Source organism: Netta rufina (genome assembly GCF_964035555.1).
Source record: "Netta rufina genome assembly, chromosome: 4".
NCBI classification, from domain to species: domain Eukaryota; kingdom Metazoa; phylum Chordata; class Aves; order Anseriformes; family Anatidae; genus Netta; species Netta rufina.
In genome coordinates, this window is record NC_140127.1 from 42,784,350 (window position 1) to 42,804,127 (window position 19,778).

General features: G+C 38.5%; 1 protein-coding gene across 1 annotated transcript in view; it reads left to right on the forward strand.

Moving 5' to 3' along the window:
• The window catches only part of ANKRD50 (ankyrin repeat domain containing 50), a 41,694-nt gene extending 22,218 nt beyond the window's left edge, over positions 1-19,476 (forward strand). The window contains exons 3-5 of the mRNA XM_084286572.1: positions 2,063-2,292; positions 10,670-14,217; positions 16,543-19,476. Of these exons, the coding sequence (XP_084142698.1) occupies positions 2,063-2,292; positions 10,670-14,214 (3,775 nt within the window). The 3' untranslated portion in view covers positions 14,215-14,217; positions 16,543-19,476. The remainder of the gene's footprint in view (positions 1-2,062; positions 2,293-10,669; positions 14,218-16,542) is intronic.
• The last annotated feature ends 302 nt before the right edge of the window (positions 19,477-19,778 follow it).

A 19,778-nucleotide genomic window follows, 5' to 3' on the forward strand; every position in this document is an offset into this window, starting at 1 on the left:
AGACATTTGCTCTTATTTGGAGGCAGGATGAACTTTTTGATTTGACCTGCTGCAGCCAACTGCTGCATACTGTAGGAATTCAGCAGAATAAATTAGTTTTTCTTGGTATTCCCACCAGGTAAGTACTAACACAAGAACATTGTCAGATGCTCCCAAGGTATTTTGTAGGTGTTCGAAGAGGGTCACTCAGATTTTAGGTGAGATTTTATTTCAAGATACCATTACCATTTTATCACATTTCAAAGTAACATTTGTTCTTGAAAACTAATTTCATGCAGAGACCAATGTGAGAGGAATATTGGTTTTGATAGAAAGAGAAAAGTTGCAGAGAAAGTGCCTTGACATTAATAGCTGAGGGGGCAAGGCAGCATTCTGCTGGGGGAAGTGCTGGAAAATGTGGTAATTTCAACTACCTCCTTTCATTGTGGGATTGGCATTGCTTTGGAAAGCAATTTTGACCTTACGGCTACTTTAATTTCCTGCCCCGTAAGTTGGTAGCTGCTTAAGTTCCTGTCTTGGTGAACAGTGATTTTAGTTGTACTGCAGGCATCTTCTGGAAGAGTGGCTGGCTTTGGGGAAGTACCAAAGAACCCAAAGTAGGTTTGTGAATCTGGAAAAATGGGAGGCCAATGTTAGGGATATAAGTCCATCCAATACTAAAAAATTTCAGAATGCTTTCATGTTTTTTTATCTCCTTTTTATACTTTTGGGAACATTTCATCCAGCTGGAACAGACCACATAGCTGGCTCTGCTCGATCCCGCTGTTACTATCAAGGATGCATCACTGCGTTTGCCTTTTGTCTTTTTCTCGGTCAGAAAACCAGAAAATAACATTCTATTAGCAGTGCTTATGAATAGTTTCTGATTCTGGATGTGTTTTTCCATTAACAGGCAAGATTTGCCTGTGTTCTAATTTGCATGCTTGGTAGGTAATAATTAATGTGTTGGCCAAAGTGTTCTGAAGATAAATTTGTTCACTAAAACAAATGAAAGGAGATTATTATGGCCTTGAGTAAAACAAAAAGTACTTATGATGTGGATGCCATCTGGACACATGCAGATAATAAGTCTGCAAAAGAGTGGAAACAGTCATATATATATATATATATATTTTTTTTTTTTTTTTTTCATTCCTCATTTCATTTTCTGAGTCTTTTTACTATCAAATCAAACTTTATTTGTTAAATGTATTTAAAGATAACTTAGTCAGTGGAAATTAAAAGCCTAAATGGAGCATCCCCCAAAATAGTAGTGCAGCATGGAAACACTAGGTAGGCACATGACAGTTATGTGTAAGTGCAGTTATATATATTTTAAGGAGTACCATTAAAGATGGCGACAATACATGTAAAGATGAGACCAGAACTCTGGTTATTAGCTATGGAGATGCATTAGTACAGGTGCTGGTGTCCTGAGAATGCAGATAATCCTTTTTCAGTAAGGGGAACATGGCAACTTCAATAGAAATAAAAAGTAATTCCTTGCCAGCCTCAGTTTACTACTAAATTAATTTACATTTCATTTGTTAACGTACGGTACTACAAGTGCAGAAATTCAGTTCTTTGTAAAACTTGCTCATTCAGACATGAACTCTTTGAGTTTTGATGTTTCAGATGTCTTTTATTTAGGGTTCTATTTCATGACCAGCTATCGTTCACTGTTAGCTTCGGATAAGCAATAATAGCACGTTTGGCACAGACAACAGTAATGAACTTCTTAAATTTTAGGCCAAGTAGTTTCTGTCTTACGAAAACAATTTTTTTCAAAGTCTTTTAATGAGCATTGAACCATGTTACATTGTTTTAAAATATTCTTATAAATTTTAAGTTAATAAAAATCTAATATTGCCTAAGCAAGAATTACATCACAGGCTATTCAAGCTATCTTTAGTTAGTTCAATCTAACTCTGTATTTTCTTTGGTAACCATGTAGAAAATTGCCTAGATTATTTAAAAATAACCTTTCCTTTTAGGTTGATCATAGCTTTAATTTAATGAGTATATGACAGTTAATAAACACATTATTAAATCTAAGACTGTTTTTGTTTCATGTTCCTTCCAGGTGCATTCTGCTTCCTCTTTTGGGAATGAAGCCCCCTCAGCAGAGCCTCTTCCTGCTTGTAGACTCAGTTGATGAGGGCTGCAACGTTTCCGAGGGTGAACAGACTTCTACAAGCTTATCTGGGACGATAGCGGAGCTGTTGGCTGGCCACTTTGAGTTCTTCCCTCCTTGGTTGCTCCTTCTATGTTCTGCCCGCAAGCAGAGCAAAGCTGTTACAAAAATGTTTACAGGTGAGTGCAGACCCCAGCAAGCATCAGAACAAGGATCTAGTATCCTCAAGACCCTTGGTGTCTGTTGAAAACACTAATGCGTGCTTAGTTCTAAAAAGCTGCAGTGGCAAAAATGGTAATTCTAAAATCCTCACATTCCAGTTTACTGAGACCTACAGAAAGCTTAAATCGTCAGAGTAATTCAGAGGTAAATTATGTCCACAATACAACTGTTGGTGGCTTTGAGTTTTCTTCTTGCTTTGCTAGTTCTAAAAAGCTTTGAAACAGTGTAGGTGATGTGTAAGTACATAAGTATTTTGGCTGTATACGCCCATTCCTCACAACCTCAAAAGATTTTTTTCATCTCCCATTAAAAACTTTCCCCTTATTTTCAGAAAGCAATGAATAACCTTTGAAGGTGCAACCTGAGAGGGTAAAACTGTCGATGTGGATTCTTAGAGTATACTTTTGGCAAAGATGGTGTGGTAGAGAATTCTTTACAACTTCTTCATCCAGGCTTTACTGTGTCATGAAAATATTTCTTCACTATAATGACATTGTTACTGGACGTTCTCTGAAATGCAATAAAGGGTAATATCTAGACTGGATTCCAGGCCTATGTATAAAGCCTGTGTGTGTTAAGGCAACAATTAGGACAAAAATGTGATTATAGAACACAGCCCCATAGGCTTGCTCGTTTCTACTGTGGCAAAAGGTCAATGTGATAATTGCATTCTGGAATGGAGTCCTGTATTAATCAGCAGCAGACACGAACACTGGTATTTGGGAGTATGTGAGAACTAAGGGAAACTTTGGGGTAGCTTCATAGGGCTCCTTTGGAAGTTCATATGGGAATAGTTTCGTCAGAGTTTGGCTGATTAGATACGTTGTCACTGCCAAAAAACAGACAAAACTTTCTTCAGAGCAGCTTTATTTCCTTTCCATTGAATCATATAATGTTTCAGGCTAGTCCTAAAAAATTGCTGTTGTCTTCTAAGTATGTTTCCAGATGGAATTCTTGACAGAAAAAATCAGCAGAACTAATGGGTGTGCCTTTAAAATAAATTTAACTTGAATGAGTTAATTTCTCATTTCCACAGCAAATGATTTGATGAATAGTGTAAAGGGAGTTGGCTTGCGGTATTATAATGCTATCTTCACTGTGCAAAAAGGTGCAGAAAAGAAAGAATGAATCCCAAAGTAATTGGACACAATTTGAGATTAAATTTTAGGGTCTATTTGTAAGAAATGGTGGTGGATTTTTTCCCAAAATGAGAGCAAACTGTGACATTACATCTAGCAGTACACTTCTGGGTGATTTTCTTGTTTACAGCCAATACTCAAGTTTGTGAAAGATGTTGCAAGGACATGAGGAACATAGTTGAAGCTTCTGTTAACTTCATAAATACACACATATATATTGCAACTTTGTGTTGCAAACTTTGAGATAATGTTGATTTTCTGGTTTTAGCCTGCAAAGGATAGGTTGTTGTTAACACTTCTGGGGCAAACTCTTCTCTTCTTTTGTGGTATTTGAATGTTTACTTTTAGCTGAGCTTAAAAAAAAAAAAAAAAAAAAAAAGTTAATTGACAGGCAGGCAGAATTTAAGATTTACCTTGAGCATTTTTTGTACTTCTGACAGAAGAAAGGGTGTGCACAGTAATTTGCACTGTACTCTGGGACACCATTACACTGAATTTCTTGTGCTTCCAGTTTCTCAGTAAATGGTTGCAAGTGTAACGCTCATGTAGTCACTGGTCGTTTTCTTCAGATGTTTCTTCCATTTGGCACAAAAAATCAGTTTCACTCTAACTTCGTAAGATAGATTGGAATCCTTTTAACATTGTTTTAGGAAAACGAGTCCCATCTGGTGTTTTTTCTGCTAAAAAACGTTATAGTAAGGTATAGAATATATACTAGCCAGTATTAATTTGATAAGTCAGTTTATATCAGGTTTCACTTATAATTTTGAAGTGTGAAATCTTCCTCCACAAAAGTGCTGAAATGAGAGCTAAGACTGTATGTCAGCATGTGGTATAAATGATTGGGAGCAGGGCTGCTGCAGTTGCTTGGTCCCGACGATGTTCTTTTTTGGGTGTTGAACACAGGCGAGAGCTCTGCAAGCATCTCTCCTGCCAAAAATAGTCATGACATGGAAGAAAGAGTCCAGCCTTTCCTCATCCACCGTCATCTTGCCACTGCTAGAAAGGAGGGGAGTTTATTCTAGTCCTCATTCCTTCCCTTTTGCCGGTGACTTATTTATGCAGGTTGAATAGCTGTGCCTGCCTCTACTGCAGCCCCATGTTCGTGGCCCCTGTGTGTTTGGAGTTTCTGTAGTAGCACAATGTGCTACAGATTTTTCCCCTTACTCCAGATTCTCAGCTTTCATTAATTAAAAAAAAAGAAAATAGTTTTTGCCTCTTGTGGCTGCAAAGACAACCTCAAAAATATGAACCAAATGTAAATTGATGCCTGCATGAGTCTGCGGTCACCCTCCACAGTGAGCAAAAGCCAGCCAACTGAGTAAAAAAGAGGGGGAACAGATAACGCGTGTCTTCCTGACTTCTCTTCTATGTACACTGTCACCAACTGCCACATCATGCCTGCCTGCTTTTCTTACAGACTTCTGCCCCAAATTTAGCTATTTTCCTTCTAGTGTCCATAGTTGTCCAGATAATCTCCCACGTAGTCATTTGCTATCATTTGGCAACAAGTGTGGACTGTCAAGCAGCTGCAGTAAACAGTCTTTTCAATCCTTTTATTACAGTTTTTTTTAGAAAACGTTATTTCCTTTTATTCCCTGTTTTCTTTCTTTTATTTTCTAAATAACTCAAAAAACATCTACCCTGAAAGTGGCACAGACCATACAATGTGTATAGTTTTTTATGTTTCAGCTAACTAGATAATTAAACTGTTTCCCCTAAAAAGAGGATAAATATTGGAAGTGAAGCAGCTATTCTTGCAAAACTAATTTCCTCTTTAAAATAATTCAGGCATTTTAAATTCCGGCAATTTTATTTAGATAAATCTGAGTAAAAAGTGGATATTTCCTCATTTTACAACATAAAGATAAACAGGCAGAACTGCATATGTACAAATGCTCTATTCAGTGGTCTAAAGAGGCTTTTTAATGGGCATGTACTTCTTTGTTTTATCTTTAAAAACGATATTATCTGTGGCATCTGGCTTGATTGTACCCCTCAATTAAACACTGACATTCTTGATCAAACGAATTCCTTGTGCACAAGGCACCAGCGTGGTACAACCCATGCAGATGACACATCTCACAGAGTCGTAGTTACCATGAAGATAACGTTACATACTGGAAACTGCAATAAAAAGACTGAAAAACGGACATGAAAGGGTTCAATCTAGCATCGGAGGCAGCTTTTTCTCAACTTATCTATAGGCAAAAGCAGACCTTTTGGCTTTTCTCACTCTTGTATTTGTCTATCATGCAACTCCAGACCTAAAGATATTAAGAGCTGATATTTTATTTATTCAGACTTGCTCTGGATTGGAAACCTTAGGAGCATGGGTCTCAGCAATTTTTGCAATTTGCTAGTTCTGATCTGGATAGGTAAGGAGGGTCATTCTTGTAGCATTTCCTAAAATTAAAAACTGAGCAAAAATGTGAAAACTGAAGGAAAATGTAATAAAAATCACAAACCAGCTTTTCTGCACCCAGAAGATTCAGACTATTTGGTTATTGAAGCCGCTTGGGTAGCTGTAGTGCTGAATCCCCAAATCAAATCACTTGTCTGATTTGGAACCGAACCTTTCCAAATCAGCTGCCCAGAGTATAAATGGCATGAGACCACTTTAGGAGAGATCGCTTAAAAAAAAAAAAAAAAAAACAAAACTATGTTGTCCTCTAATTTTTCATTGTAGGTTAAAATTTATTTAGGCAGTTTTGTGTTACATTAAAGTCTTTATAGGAGATGGATTTTGACAATAAAGGATAATTTATATAGATTTTAAAATGTTTATATAGTTGTAAAATTTACTCCTGTATTATGACTACTGCTGTGAAAAAGATATTTGCAGTTTTGTTTTGAAAAAAATCATTCAGGAGACTTGGGAAATAAGTGTGGTTTTCTTTTCCCTTAGGAGGTAGACATGACTTTATTATTTACTGTTTCCTCTTTTCTCACTCTTCTGATCAGTGCTTCAAAATTTGATGCTGGGGAGTTTCTTCTTTTTTAATAAAAAGTTGTGTGCATTTTCAGCTTTTTAGCTTTGTAATTAAAGAGGCAAGACTAAAGTACGTCTGTAGTTTAGTAAATCTAAGAAAATAAAATTCCATGCATTGACATGGACCAGTGACAGTAGCAGAATTCAGCCTCAATACTCTTCCAATATCTCTTAGCATCTGTGGTAGATGCAATGCAATTTGTAGCACATAGTACACTGTGAATGCATTAAAAACTAAGGGTGCTGCTGCAGTTTTCAGGTGCATTTACTGTGCTGGATACATTGTTCTTTTTGAGCAGATGTCCATAAATAGCCAGAGAAATACTGAACTTAATATATGCTTAGATCAGCAGTGTAAATTATTAATGCCTAAATGTTGCCATGGTTTTAATCATTTAGATTATTTCAAAGCTAACAGTTTAGTTAAATGAAAAATATTAAAGTGTATTTAAAACTTTAATGCAATAAAATATATTTTGTTAAGGATATGAAAATTGAAGGTTATTTTTAAGTATTTAGTGGAACCTGCTAGTTAATAACTTATTTTTATTATTAAAGTTTGAAAATGTTCATATACTGTAAAAGTATTTATATAACCAAGATACTTTTTTTTTTTCTTTGAATGACCCCAGACCTTGCCAAGAAATACATTTGGAACTGATTTGTTTACAGAACTGCCAGGAATTTAATAAATCAGGAAAATCCATATTGGAGCTCCCATTGGGTTGAAAGTGATGTGTTGTAAGAAAAATCTTAGCAATGCAAAAAGCAGGGTCGTGGGACTGCAAGTTCTGTCTGCTGCACTCCTGTTTTGCTGATCTTAAGTAGTTCGTGGGAATGCATCTGAAACAAAATGAACTTTCTCCTAGTGTTTTGATGCTTCTTGTCCGTGAAAGTGACTTATTGTGTCTGGTAGGGTGGAAAAGCAAGTTTGCAAGATCTTTGTTTGGAAATGTAAAATGAGCTCATTTAGATAGAAGGTTGGGGGGAAAAAAAAAAAAAAAAAAAAAAAAAAAAAAAAGCTTTGTTCTACTCCTTCAAGCTAACAACAAGAATATCGTTGTTGTTGTTTTTTAATATTTTCTATCCGTAAAACTTTCCTTGGAGTATTTATTGTAGAATGGCATGGTGCAGTGGTTAAATATAACAGCCTATTTCTGTTCAAAAGCCTGTTACAATGGAAGTTTATTAATCCCAGCCCTTGAGGAATGTTTTGTCCTTAGGACATGTGAAGACATGTATGGCTGTAGTGTGTTCGTTGTATATACGATCTTCTCTTCAGATACGATATATAGGATTTCCTTAAGAAAGAACATTTGAAAAACTTGGAGCATTTAGGGGATTGAGGTTTTGGGCTGGTTTTATTTTTTAGATCATGTCCAAAATGGTTTTATTGACTTCCCTACCCCTTCGGAACAGCAAAATGGAGATTGGTATTTCAAGACATTTCGAGATAAGGAATAGTTTTGTGCTTTTGAAGCACAAGTATGGGATCTGAGATGCTTGAGCAGTTACGACTCTGCAACTTTTCTTGCAAAGGCTGAGAGTCAAGGGAGGTGAAGAGCGGTCATAAGTCAACACAGAACATAAGCTGAAGTCTTATTGCTGTTGTGTGGGTCTGTCAGGGGTTTTCTTGCTGGGGTGAAGTGAAATCAACCACTGCAAAACTTGAAGAAGCATTGGAGTTATTTAAAAATAAAAGTAACTTAGATACGGAAATGTAGGTGAGCAGGAAAGATGTGGGCATGGGATTGAGGTGAGAGCTGGGGATGTCGTGAGGAGAGTCACCTATTACTAGACACACTGAGAAGGATTTTGCAGAGCTTTGTGCCTATTTTCTTTCAGCCAAGTGACAGATACAGATCTGACTCGCAGAAGTGTTTACTTCTCTCTTAACAGAGGAGTTTAAAGAACTACAAGGTGATTGTGGTGGTTGCTTTTTGCTCTGAATTGAGCAAAATAGAGCTGCTGCCTGCACACATGAGGCGAGACAACCAAAGCAACGCTTGTGTGATGACAGCTCTGTGCACGCATACGACTGTGAATTCATGCACCAAGCAGTCCTTCATTTTTAACTCCACTGTTTTTGCTTTTCTGTCTTCTGAAAGCTCGCAGAAGCAGCCTTTCCTTGAAAGGAAAGCTTGGAATCGGCAGAATGGGAGGGCACCAGCTGTCCTTACTCAGCAATGTTTCTTATTTGGCTTCTGTACATGAATTATGGGCTTTACAAAGTTACATACAGAATATTTTAACCAAATGAACAGTAAATCAGTGAATTATGCCATTCTGCAGGTCAAGTTAGGACATTATTTGAAGTTGCGGTAACAAATTGTGATGGGTAAAGATGGTTCTTTCTTTTTTTTTTTTTTTTGGAGAGACATTAAAAAATGCCTCTAGAATAGAGAGATCCTCCCAGATCTTATTTTCTGCCTCCTTGCCCTTGCATTCAAAAATCTGCAAGTCTATAATGTCATTAGTGTGGTCTTAGCATTTGCAGAATTATCCTGTCCGATGATTTTATTTTGAGGGGAAGCATACTTTTGTATTCTATCGATTTAGTCCTCTTAGATTTGTCGTGCTACCATAATTAATATATTTCTGCTTCTTTTACTATTTTAGTAACATCACTGTAATTGGCATCTTGGTTCTAGGCTGTTGTGTTTGTACACTGCTTGGGAAGACTTAACTCTTAAATAGTTAACAGAAGGAGCTGGACATCATGTTCAGAACCTCTGCTGAAGATATTCAGGAACAAGAAACAAAGCTCAATTATTGGAACAAGTTCACAGAGTGAGCAATTTGATCCACAGAATATTTTAATCCAATAAAAACATGGAGTTGAAAATGACCTTCTTCAGAGTGTCACTTCCAATTACTTGTTCCATGAAGTTAGGACTGAGATTGCATTGGATGGGTTGCTCAGTGGCTGCTTTTCCTTCAATATAATTTGGGGGTTAGTAACTGCTTTGGTTTGCAAAGCAAGGCTTTTTTTGACAAGATGAGCTGACTCTAAAGGAAATGTGTGCAAGCTGCTACATTGGAGGATGAGATTAAAGCCTGTCCCTGGAGAAGTGAGGAATAATTTTGGCATGAAATACAGTTTTAACCTCAGTAGTTCAAGACACTCTGTCTGTGTCTTCTGCAGTTTTCCTGTAGCTTTCAGAAAAGTAGCATTCAGAAAAACATAATGTTTTGTTAAACAAAGAAGGTAGGTATTCCTCAAACACACAGTTCGGTGCTATCAAAAGCAGTGCTTTAAATGAGATAGCCATGTATTCCATGGAACTGAAATGCCATTCACATGTTCCATCCCGCCTTATTCTTTAGGGCTTTCAGCTACTGGAATTGCCCTGGAGACTGTTCCTCACCTGTTTGTATGAGCAGGGTTCTTTACTTTGCAAGAGGGTGTGGGGTTTTACGTGTATGCATGTAGGGAGGAGACGTACACACTATGCATATATGAAATTTCCCTTTTTCCTCTCAAGAGTAAATAGTTTGGAAAAACAATGGGATCCTATGACTATCAGAAAGCCTGTTTCCTTATGCAGCGATTCAGCTACCAAAGAACTGGGGTGTTTATCTAAAAGTCCTTATTTGAAAAAATACATGGTAGTTAGTGCACAGAAATGTAAAGGCATTTAAGCTGTTCTTGAATCTCTCTCTCTTTTACATCATAAAGGCTTTTAAAAGAAACTAAGGTGATCATGTTAAAGTGATTTATGTTCATTTCAAGAATATGCACCAGGTGTAAATAATATCTTCTGTAATTATATTCATATAATGGTTGTCTTAATCTAAATAGCTGAAAATTATTTGGAATTTCACTGTTAACCACATTGGAGAAAGTATTATCCCTTTAATAAAATAATAATACTTAATAATCTCACTTTAGTTGCAGTTCTGTTTTTCATTTATTTTTCTTTTTGCTTAGGTGTTTAGTATTGTCCAAGGCAGATACACAATGTCTGATTCAAGTCATTTTTAAAATGTTTGTCTTTAATGACATGTATTTCTGCTTACAGTAGATCAGGATTAAAAATAAGTGTTTTCTGCTATTAATAATGATTTACATTCAGTATGTTTGCATACAAAACATACTGTGGTGGGTGTGCCCTACCCCAAAATGTCTTTTTGCTTTTTTTTTTAAAAAACTTAAGCGAAACCAGATCAAAAATATATAATAACTTTCTTCTCTTTCAATAGGTTTTAGAAAAATAAGTCTGGATGATCTACGAAAGGCATATATTGTGAAAGATGTGCAACAGTATATTTTACATCGTTTAGATCAGGAAGAAGCACTGAGACAACATCTCACAAAAGAAACTGCAGAAATGCTGAATCAGCTCCACATCAAAAGCAGCGGTTGCTTTTTGTATCTGGAACGTGTCCTAGATGGAGTTGTGGAGAATTTTATTATGTTACGAGAGATCCGTGATATTCCGGGAACATTAAATGGCCTATACCTTTGGCTCTGTCAGAGACTTTTTGTGAGAAAACAGTTTGCAAAAGTCCAGCCTATTCTCAATGTGATTCTTGCAGCCTGCAGGCCGTTAACCACAACAGAATTGTATCATGCAGTGTGGACCAAAAATATGACGTTGACTATGGAAGATTTTCAACGCAAATTGGATGTCCTGTCAAAAGTCCTCATTGATGGACTTGGAAATACAAAAATCTTGTTTCATTACAGCTTTGCGGAGTGGTTGCTGGACGTAAAGCACTGTACGCAGAAATACTTGTGCAATGCAGCAGAGGGACACAGAATGCTGGCGATGAGCTACACCTGCCGGGCAAAGGATTTAACGCCCTTAGAAGCTCAAGAATTTGCCCTGCATCTAATCAACTCAAATTTACAGTTAGAGACCTCAGAGCTGGCTTTGTGGATGATATGGAATGGCACACCTGTCAAAGACTCCCTGTCGACCCTCATTCCTAAAGAACAAGAAGTGTTACAGCTCCTGGTGAAAGCCGGCGCTCACGTCAACAGCGAAGACGACCGCACGTCTTGCATCGTGCGGCAGGCTCTGGAAAGAGAAGACTCCATTCGCACCTTGTTAGACAACGGGGCTTCGGTCAACCAGTGCGACTCGAACGGGAGGACGCTTCTAGCCAACGCGGCGTACAGCGGCAACCTCGATGTCGTTAACTTGCTGGTTTCGAGGGGAGCAGATTTAGAGGTAGAAGACACGCACGGGCAAACAGCACTTACCCTCGCTGCACGGCAGGGGCATACCAAGGTGGTGAATTGCTTGATCGGATGCGGGGCTAACGTTAACCACACCGATCACGATGGCTGGACAGCGCTGCGGTCTGCAGCGTGGGGTGGGCACACCGAGGTAGTTTCTGCGCTCCTTTATGCTGGAGTCAAAGTGGACTGTGCAGATGCCGATAGCCGAACAGCGCTGCGAGCAGCAGCCTGGGGAGGGCACGAAGATATTGTGCTGAACCTGCTCCAACATGGTGCTGAAGTTAATAAAGCGGATAACGAGGGCAGAACAGCTTTGATTGCGGCTGCGTACATGGGGCATAAAGAGATCGTGGAGCACCTGCTGGACCATGGTGCAGAGGTGAACCACGAGGATGTGGACGGAAGGACTGCACTGTCGGTCGCTGCGCTTTGTGTACCGGCTAGCAAGGGGCATGCTTCTGTGGTTAGTCTTCTGATTGACCGGGGTGCTGAGGTCGACCACTGCGATAAAGACGGCATGACTCCGCTGCTGGTAGCTGCTTATGAAGGACACGTAGATGTTGTTGATCTACTTCTGGAAGGAGGAGCAGATGTTGATCACACAGATAACAATGGTCGTACACCGCTTCTGGCAGCAGCCTCCATGGGCCACGCTTCAGTTGTAAATACTCTTTTATTTTGGGGTGCGGCTGTTGATAGCATTGATAGTGAAGGGAGAACAGTTCTGAGCATAGCCTCTGCACAAGGCAATGTTGAAGTAGTACGGACTCTGCTGGACAGGGGACTAGATGAAAACCATAGAGATGATGCAGGCTGGACACCTTTGCATATGGCAGCTTTTGAAGGTCACAGGTTGATATGTGAAGCCCTTATAGAACAGGGTGCTAGAACAAATGAAATTGATAATGATGGACGTATACCTTTCATATTAGCAGCGCAAGAAGGTCACTATGATTGCGTGCAGATATTACTGGAAAACAAATCCAACATTGATCAGAGAGGCTATGATGGGAGAAATGCTCTTCGGGTTGCTGCTTTAGAAGGTCACAGAGATATAGTTGAACTACTGCTCAGCCACGGAGCAGATGTAAACTACAAAGATGCTGATGGCCGGCCAACACTTTATATTTTAGCATTAGAAAACCAGCTCACGATGGCTGAGTATTTTTTAGAAAATGGTGCAAACGTAGAGGCGAGTGATGCCGAAGGAAGAACAGCACTCCATGTTTCCTGCTGGCAGGGCCATTTGGAGATGGTACAGGTGCTGATAACATACCATGCCGATGTGAATGCTGCAGATAATGAGAAGAGGTCTGCTTTGCAGTCTGCTGCATGGCAAGGTCATGTGAAGGTAGTGCAGCTTCTAATTGAGCATGGAGCTCTGGTTGATCATACGTGTAACCAAGGTGCTACTGGACTCTGCATTGCAGCCCAAGAAGGGCACATTGATGTTGTCCAAATATTACTTGAGCATGGTGCTGATCCGAATCATGCTGACCAGTTTGGGCGCACTGCTATGCGTGTCGCAGCTAAAAATGGACATTCTCAGATTATTAAATTACTGGAAAAATATGGTGCATCTACTCTGAATGGCTGTACTCCGTCTCCAGTCCACACAATGGAGCAAAAACCCTTACAGTCAGTCTCTTCTAAAATGCAGTCATTAACAATGAAGTCAAATAGTTCAGGGAGTACTGGTGGAGATATGCAGCCTAGTATGCGTGGCTTATCTAATGGGCCTGCTCATGCATTCAGCTCTCCTTCAGAGTCGCCTGATTCTACAGTTGACCGTCAGAAGTCATCTTTGTCAAATAATTCCCTGAAAAGTTCCAAAAATTCTTCTCTCCGTACCACATCATCGACCGCAACCGCTCAGACTGTGCCCATCGATAGTTTCCACAGCCTCTCCTTTACCGAACAAATCCAGCAGCATTCCCTGCCACGCAGCAGAAGTAGGCAGTCTATTGTTTCTCCTTCTTCCACAACTCATTCCCTAAGTCAAAATCACAATTCACCAAGTAGCGAATTTGAATGGAGCCAAGTGAAACCTAGTTTGAAATCAACTAAAGCTAACAAAGGGGGGAGAACGGACAATTCCAGCAAGTCTGGATCAGCTGGGAAAAAAATAAAGCAAAGTGGTTCCTCCCAACCAAAAGTGTTAGAGTATGAAATGACTCAGTTTGATAAACGAGTACCTATTGCCAAATCTGGGACGAGTGTGCCGCTCAAGTCAATGCCGGCAGAGTCACAGTGCAAAATTTTGGTCCCTCCAGCTCAGCAAGAAATTGGTCGATCTCAGCAGCAGTTCCTAATTCACCAACAGAGTGGGGAGCAGAAGAAGAGAAATGGAATTATGACGAATCCCAATTATCATCTTCAAAGCAATCAGGTTTTTCTTGGTAGGGTTTCTGTCCCACGAACAGTGCAGGATAGAGGGCATCAGGAGGTACTGGAAGGCTACCCTCCTGCAGAGACAGAACTCAGCCTTAAGCAAGCCTTAAAACTTCAGATTGAAGGTAGTGACCCAAGCTTCAACTACAAGAAAGAAACGCCACTATAAAAGGTAAACTATCTAGTCAGGAAGGAGTAAAATGCATGTATTTCATCCTGTGTGTTTGAAGTAAGCTGAAAATACATTTCATTGTGGTTTACTATCATAGTTGTCTTCTTAATGAAAGCCATGGCAAGTATTTGGTTGGTTGTAATTTAAAAACATCAGCCTTGGAAGAGTTGGTTTATCAATGTATTTTTTTTGAATTCCAAATGCTCAAATCTTGCCCCACTGTCTTTAGTATATTACTGAATGAAATGCTAAGTTTCATGTAGCTTTGATCTGGAATTTTCTTTACCAGTATAAGAATAGCTGGGAATTTTATTATGTGGTATTTTCAGATACACTCATTATTTCATGCAGTTCCCCCTATATTGAGTAATTAATCATATTTACAAAGATGCTTCTCAAGAAGATTCTTGCAAGTTACAGGCAACAAATTTACTTCTATGAATTTGGATTCTGAATGTGAAAACTCAAATTTATCCACAAATGTGAAAGTTTAGAAGCTACCCTAAAGCTTTAATTTTATATTTCTGTTACTGTGAAATAACCTTCTACAAAGAAATGACATTCCTCATAGCAAGGTAGAAATCTGTTATCAATTTCCTCACCATTCTGCAATTCTTAAGTATGAGCTGAAAATCAGTGGAGTTCACTTTGATTTCTCACTTTCTCTCCCATACTAAATTTTATGTTGAAAAATAAATATTATGTAGCTTTTTCAAGTATGAATTGTCAGTAAGGAAATCAGCTAAAACAGAACCATTTCTCTGCCTCATCCTGGGGAATTTTTCTTTTTTTAGGGTATTTGGAATGTATTCATAATTAGTATTTTCCATTTGAAGTTCAAAGAAGCAGCATCTTCATACATGAAATGTATGCAGCTCTCATTGCTTATTTGTATTTTTCTGAAAACATACATTTTGTTTGTGTAAACACTGCATTTTTACAGACCAGACTGCTGCTCCGTAGAACCAGAATGTTCTTGGTAGCTGACTCACTTCTCTTGCAGGCCACCAAAGACTGCAGGTTTCTAGGGCAATTGCAGATGGAACAGAATGCACAACTGGGAGATTTTGAGCTGCCAAAAGCATGTTGACATTTTCTGTTTTTTTCTCTGAAATGTCTGGGAAATTGAGTTCACTTTAACAGAATGCATCTCTCCAGGTGTACCTGGGATCTCTTGTGAACTGCAGAGTGTTGAGATACTGTGCTGGACTCTTAAAATGTTTCTGTGGGATTCCTATTTTGGTTAAACCGAAATATTTGAAACAATACAGTGTTTCACAAAGCTACATAATAGAGCCTGCACATTTGTAACATGCAAATATTTGTGTTATTTATCAAAGGGTCAGGTGAGCTGTGAAGCAGACAAAAGCGAAGGGGTAGAACTACAGGAGCAGAGAGAGAGGGGAGTAAGCAGGTGTAAAAATGGAAATGGACCCTAAATTTTAGTCAAAAGAGCTATAGATTCCTACAGCTCTAAATCCTGTCCAAAACAGGGTTTTTTGTTTGTTTGTTTGTTTTTTCCTACCTCCATACACAGGTGCCTGATGTTCAGTGCTAGCTTTCATGTTACATTTTGTATATAATTCTGACCTAAAATGTATTGTTTCAACATGACCTGTGTCCTTGAAGCTGATGAGTTTTGATGAATTTTTCATCGGTGTAGATTTTAAAACATGTAGAAAACATGGAGAAAAAAAAAAACAACACACTTTGTGTATAATTTTAAAACTCATGTTGAGCTTTGCTTTACCAGGAACATATAGTGCTTTTTTCCAAAGTTAGGGATTTTCCTCTTTGAAGTACTTATTTTATGTATTAAGCATATGAGGTGATAGATAACTATTTTTTTTCTTTTGCTTTTCTCTAATGCTTTCACGTAGCTTAATTTTAAATACAGAAGTTTAAAACAACTTGTGTGCATTATTAACTGCACACAAGTTCAGACTGTAATTTACCTCCTCTTTTGCCACGTCTGGAGCACAAAAGCAGTAATTTCCCTGACCGGTGAGTGCATTAGTCACACGTGCAGAATCACACAAGAAATACCCTGCCAGAGCACCTGAGGACCAGCTTTCCTTCCCTGGCTGCCTCTTTTAAGCTGTATTCAGGAGGCTTTCCTGCTGCAGGATCCTTGTAGCTGTTTTGGACGGTAGCAAGCACAGGAAATCCATCACGTGGGTTGAGTTAGACAGGAAATGCTTTTTGTCATTGGTATGTTGTTGTGTGCTTTTAACTTGAGTTAGAAATTACATAGCTGCCTGGCTGACAGCGCTGCATCTATGGTGGAATATTTCAAAACTTCACGGTTTTGTTTTGTGTTTTTAGGTCAGTTCCATGATGCCACGAACAGAAGTGCTTCTGCTCCAAATGATTTATCAGCTGGCTGGGATGAAAGCATTGATGAAAACACCAATGAATGCTTGTTTAGTCCGCCTGGAAATTCAAGAATGTGATTATACCACAGTACAGTTACCTTAATTACTGTAACGTGCCTACATTTTCAGGCTGCCTTCTCTGTATTACCCTCTGTGCTTCAAAAATTTATTTTATGTACTTTATATTTAATACACAGAATGAGCACTTTTTTTTTTTTTTAATCGCAGAAAGATACACGCAGTATTTCCCTGACAACAGCTGAAAATTGTAAGGTTGAGGAATTTCTGATTTCCAGAACGCTTGGCAGAAGTGCATGTGCCACAGTGAACTTTGTATGAAAAGGCAGTGCTTTTTTGTTTTTATTTTCCTGTGGCTAAAGAAAAAAGCAGACAGTGTGTCACATTTGCATTGGTGTAACGTATGGTCAGTCTTTCCTGTGTACTTCAAGAAGTCCTCTTGAGAAATACAAATCTTGTAGCAGTATTTTATAAATACTGTACTTGTGTGTTCTGTCTCTGTAATAGCTGGTCCCTGGTAGCAAAGGGGTCAAACTGCAGCCATCTGCAGTATCTTTGGGATTTTTAAGAAACAAAATTCTGTGTCTGGTACCGTAGCATCAAATCTGGATGGCAGCCTGTGACCACGGGAAGCGATGGGTAAATTTGGTCTTGGACACCTGATCTTAAATAGCCTCAGTTATTGTTATGGTAATGAGGTAACTGAATATGGGTATTTCTTAGGTGCTAATGTAAAAGGTCTGCTCCTGCTTTCATGTACATCTTTATACATTAGAAACAGCTCTTTATTTTTCCAAGGCAGAGGACTGTATTGAGAATGTGTCGGTAAAACCAACCGTGGAAAATACAGAAGCTTTGTTAGGCTGAGAGAATATGCATTGAAAGTATAATGGAGAAAGAAAAGGTTAATGATACCATTGTCTGTGGAGGACGAAGATTACTGAGTTAGCCCTGTCCTGAGACAATTACTCTAAAGCACAAACTTGTATGAATGTGGTTGCTACTTCTGGTGGATTAGGTAGTGCCTGTGTGTGTATCTGTACCTGGAGTGTGGTTGGTCAGCAACCTGGGTAGTCCATATGTAGGTAACAGAAAAACAATTTCCCACTCTTACAGCAGAAAAAGATTACTTATATAAAGGGGAGCAAAATCAAGCCCATTGTTGTGCAAGTGAACAGGATGAATTTTTCCTTTGAATGTGCATATCTTATTTGCACAGCTCTGAGTGATAGAATTAAACAAGTGATTATTTTCTCCTAAAAATGCAAGCTATATTCTACTATTCACCATTACACAGCCTTGCTCTTTAGAAAATAAGCCTATTTTTATACGTGAGTATTTCTTCTAAAGGCTTGAGATTCGTCTTTTTCATACTCTAATTCTGATCATTCCACAAATAAGAAGATAGAAAGCTGAGGTTATTTTTCATAGAGGATTAATTAGATGTGTGGCTATCCCTAAACTTTGATAAATGGCCCCTGGATGTATGTGTAGTGCATATTCTAAGGCACTAAAGGGCTCAGTGTCTTATTATCATAACATTTTCTTGTCATCAGAATATTTTTTTGAAGTGTTGGGTTTTTGTTGTTGTTGTTTTTTTATATCTTGCACCTCCATTCTTATTCACTTGTTACTAAATGTAAAAAGAATCTTTTATAGTCAGGCATTCAGTGCATAGTAAGATTAAATGTTAAAAGTTGACACACAGCAATATTGATTATTCTGAATGTTTCATGTATTGAATTCTTGTCCCTGTGGGACAATTATAAAATAGACATGACAGAAGTCTTGCAAAACGGCCTTAAGAGTGGCTCGGTAAAGAGAGAGTACCAAAATGTTCTCAGCAAACTTGTTCCAAACCTCAAGTACAGTCCATTTGCAATGCTGTGCAAGAATAAAACTTTTCTTAGTTGTTAGATGTATGTTTTGTTCTGTAGAAAGGGATCCCTGAATGCTAACGTTTTTCTACTGACCTTGACTGTCATTGGGATTATATTTATTTAATTTTATTGTGTTATTAATTGCACCTTGTGGACAGAGGACGTAAAAATATGGCCAGTTTCACAAGGGGCCACCATTTATAGATAGCCTGATGGTTTTTGTGTGAATAGTATTTACATTTGAAACAGCTGGTGGGGAAACCCCATATCCAAATCAGCAGAAAGTAGACCTGCTGAAAATGTTTTCAGAAGGAAAATAACAATGCTTACGGATTTTGAACATCACTTTGGAACAGAGCACGAATCGCTTTAAAGCATCTACTTTCTCAGAAGGTCTGTGTAATTCCACATTGCTGTCGTGTGTGATTCTTAATCTCTACATTTGTGAGGTTTCTGTGTGCAAAGGCAAGTTGCTGTTCCCCCGTTGTCCTCTCTGTCCTGCTCTGCTCCGTCACATCTGCGCGATCAAGTGGAGGCGAATGGAGTTGCGTAGCTGTGACTCAGCACAGCTGCTTCTGGCAATGTACCGGTTCTCCCGACCCAAAAAGCCTGAATAAAACATGAATCCTCTTTCTCTTCATCACATTTCACTGGTCCTCCCAAGGTCACCTCCACAAGACACCTAAATCTCCTAATGGGAAAGCTAGGGAAAAGACTGTTTTGTGGACACTGGCATCAGTACTGTATGCATGTGGAAAAACTCTTCAAAAGAGCAATGCGTTAAGAGATGTAGAGGCACAACGATGCATTTTTGTCCTCTCTGTGATCAGTATTGAAAACATTACCATTTATTTAAAAATAAAAAGGTGTTTTCCCTCCTCAGTTACTCTGCTATGCAAACATCTGTATTGCTTAATATTCCCCATCTGAACTTCTCAGTTAACTTGGTTTGCAGATAGACTGTTTTTTTCCTGGAGTGGGTTGTAAATAGCCTTTAATGTACATTGAATGAATTTCACATTGTAAAATTTTTATTTTATTCCTTGTATTATATTAAGCGAAAATCCCTGTGTATATGAAAGTGCATAATAAATATATTTGCTTTTCAGCATACATCTGTTTTAATTTTTGTACCTCATTTCCCGGGACATCTCAGGAAAAGCTTATTAAATGTGATTAACACTTGTATCATACTTCATGGAACAAAACGTATGCATCAGGCAGTCTAGGTGAGCAAAACTCAGACCTCAACATTAATTCCTACACACCTGCTTATCACTGAGGTGAC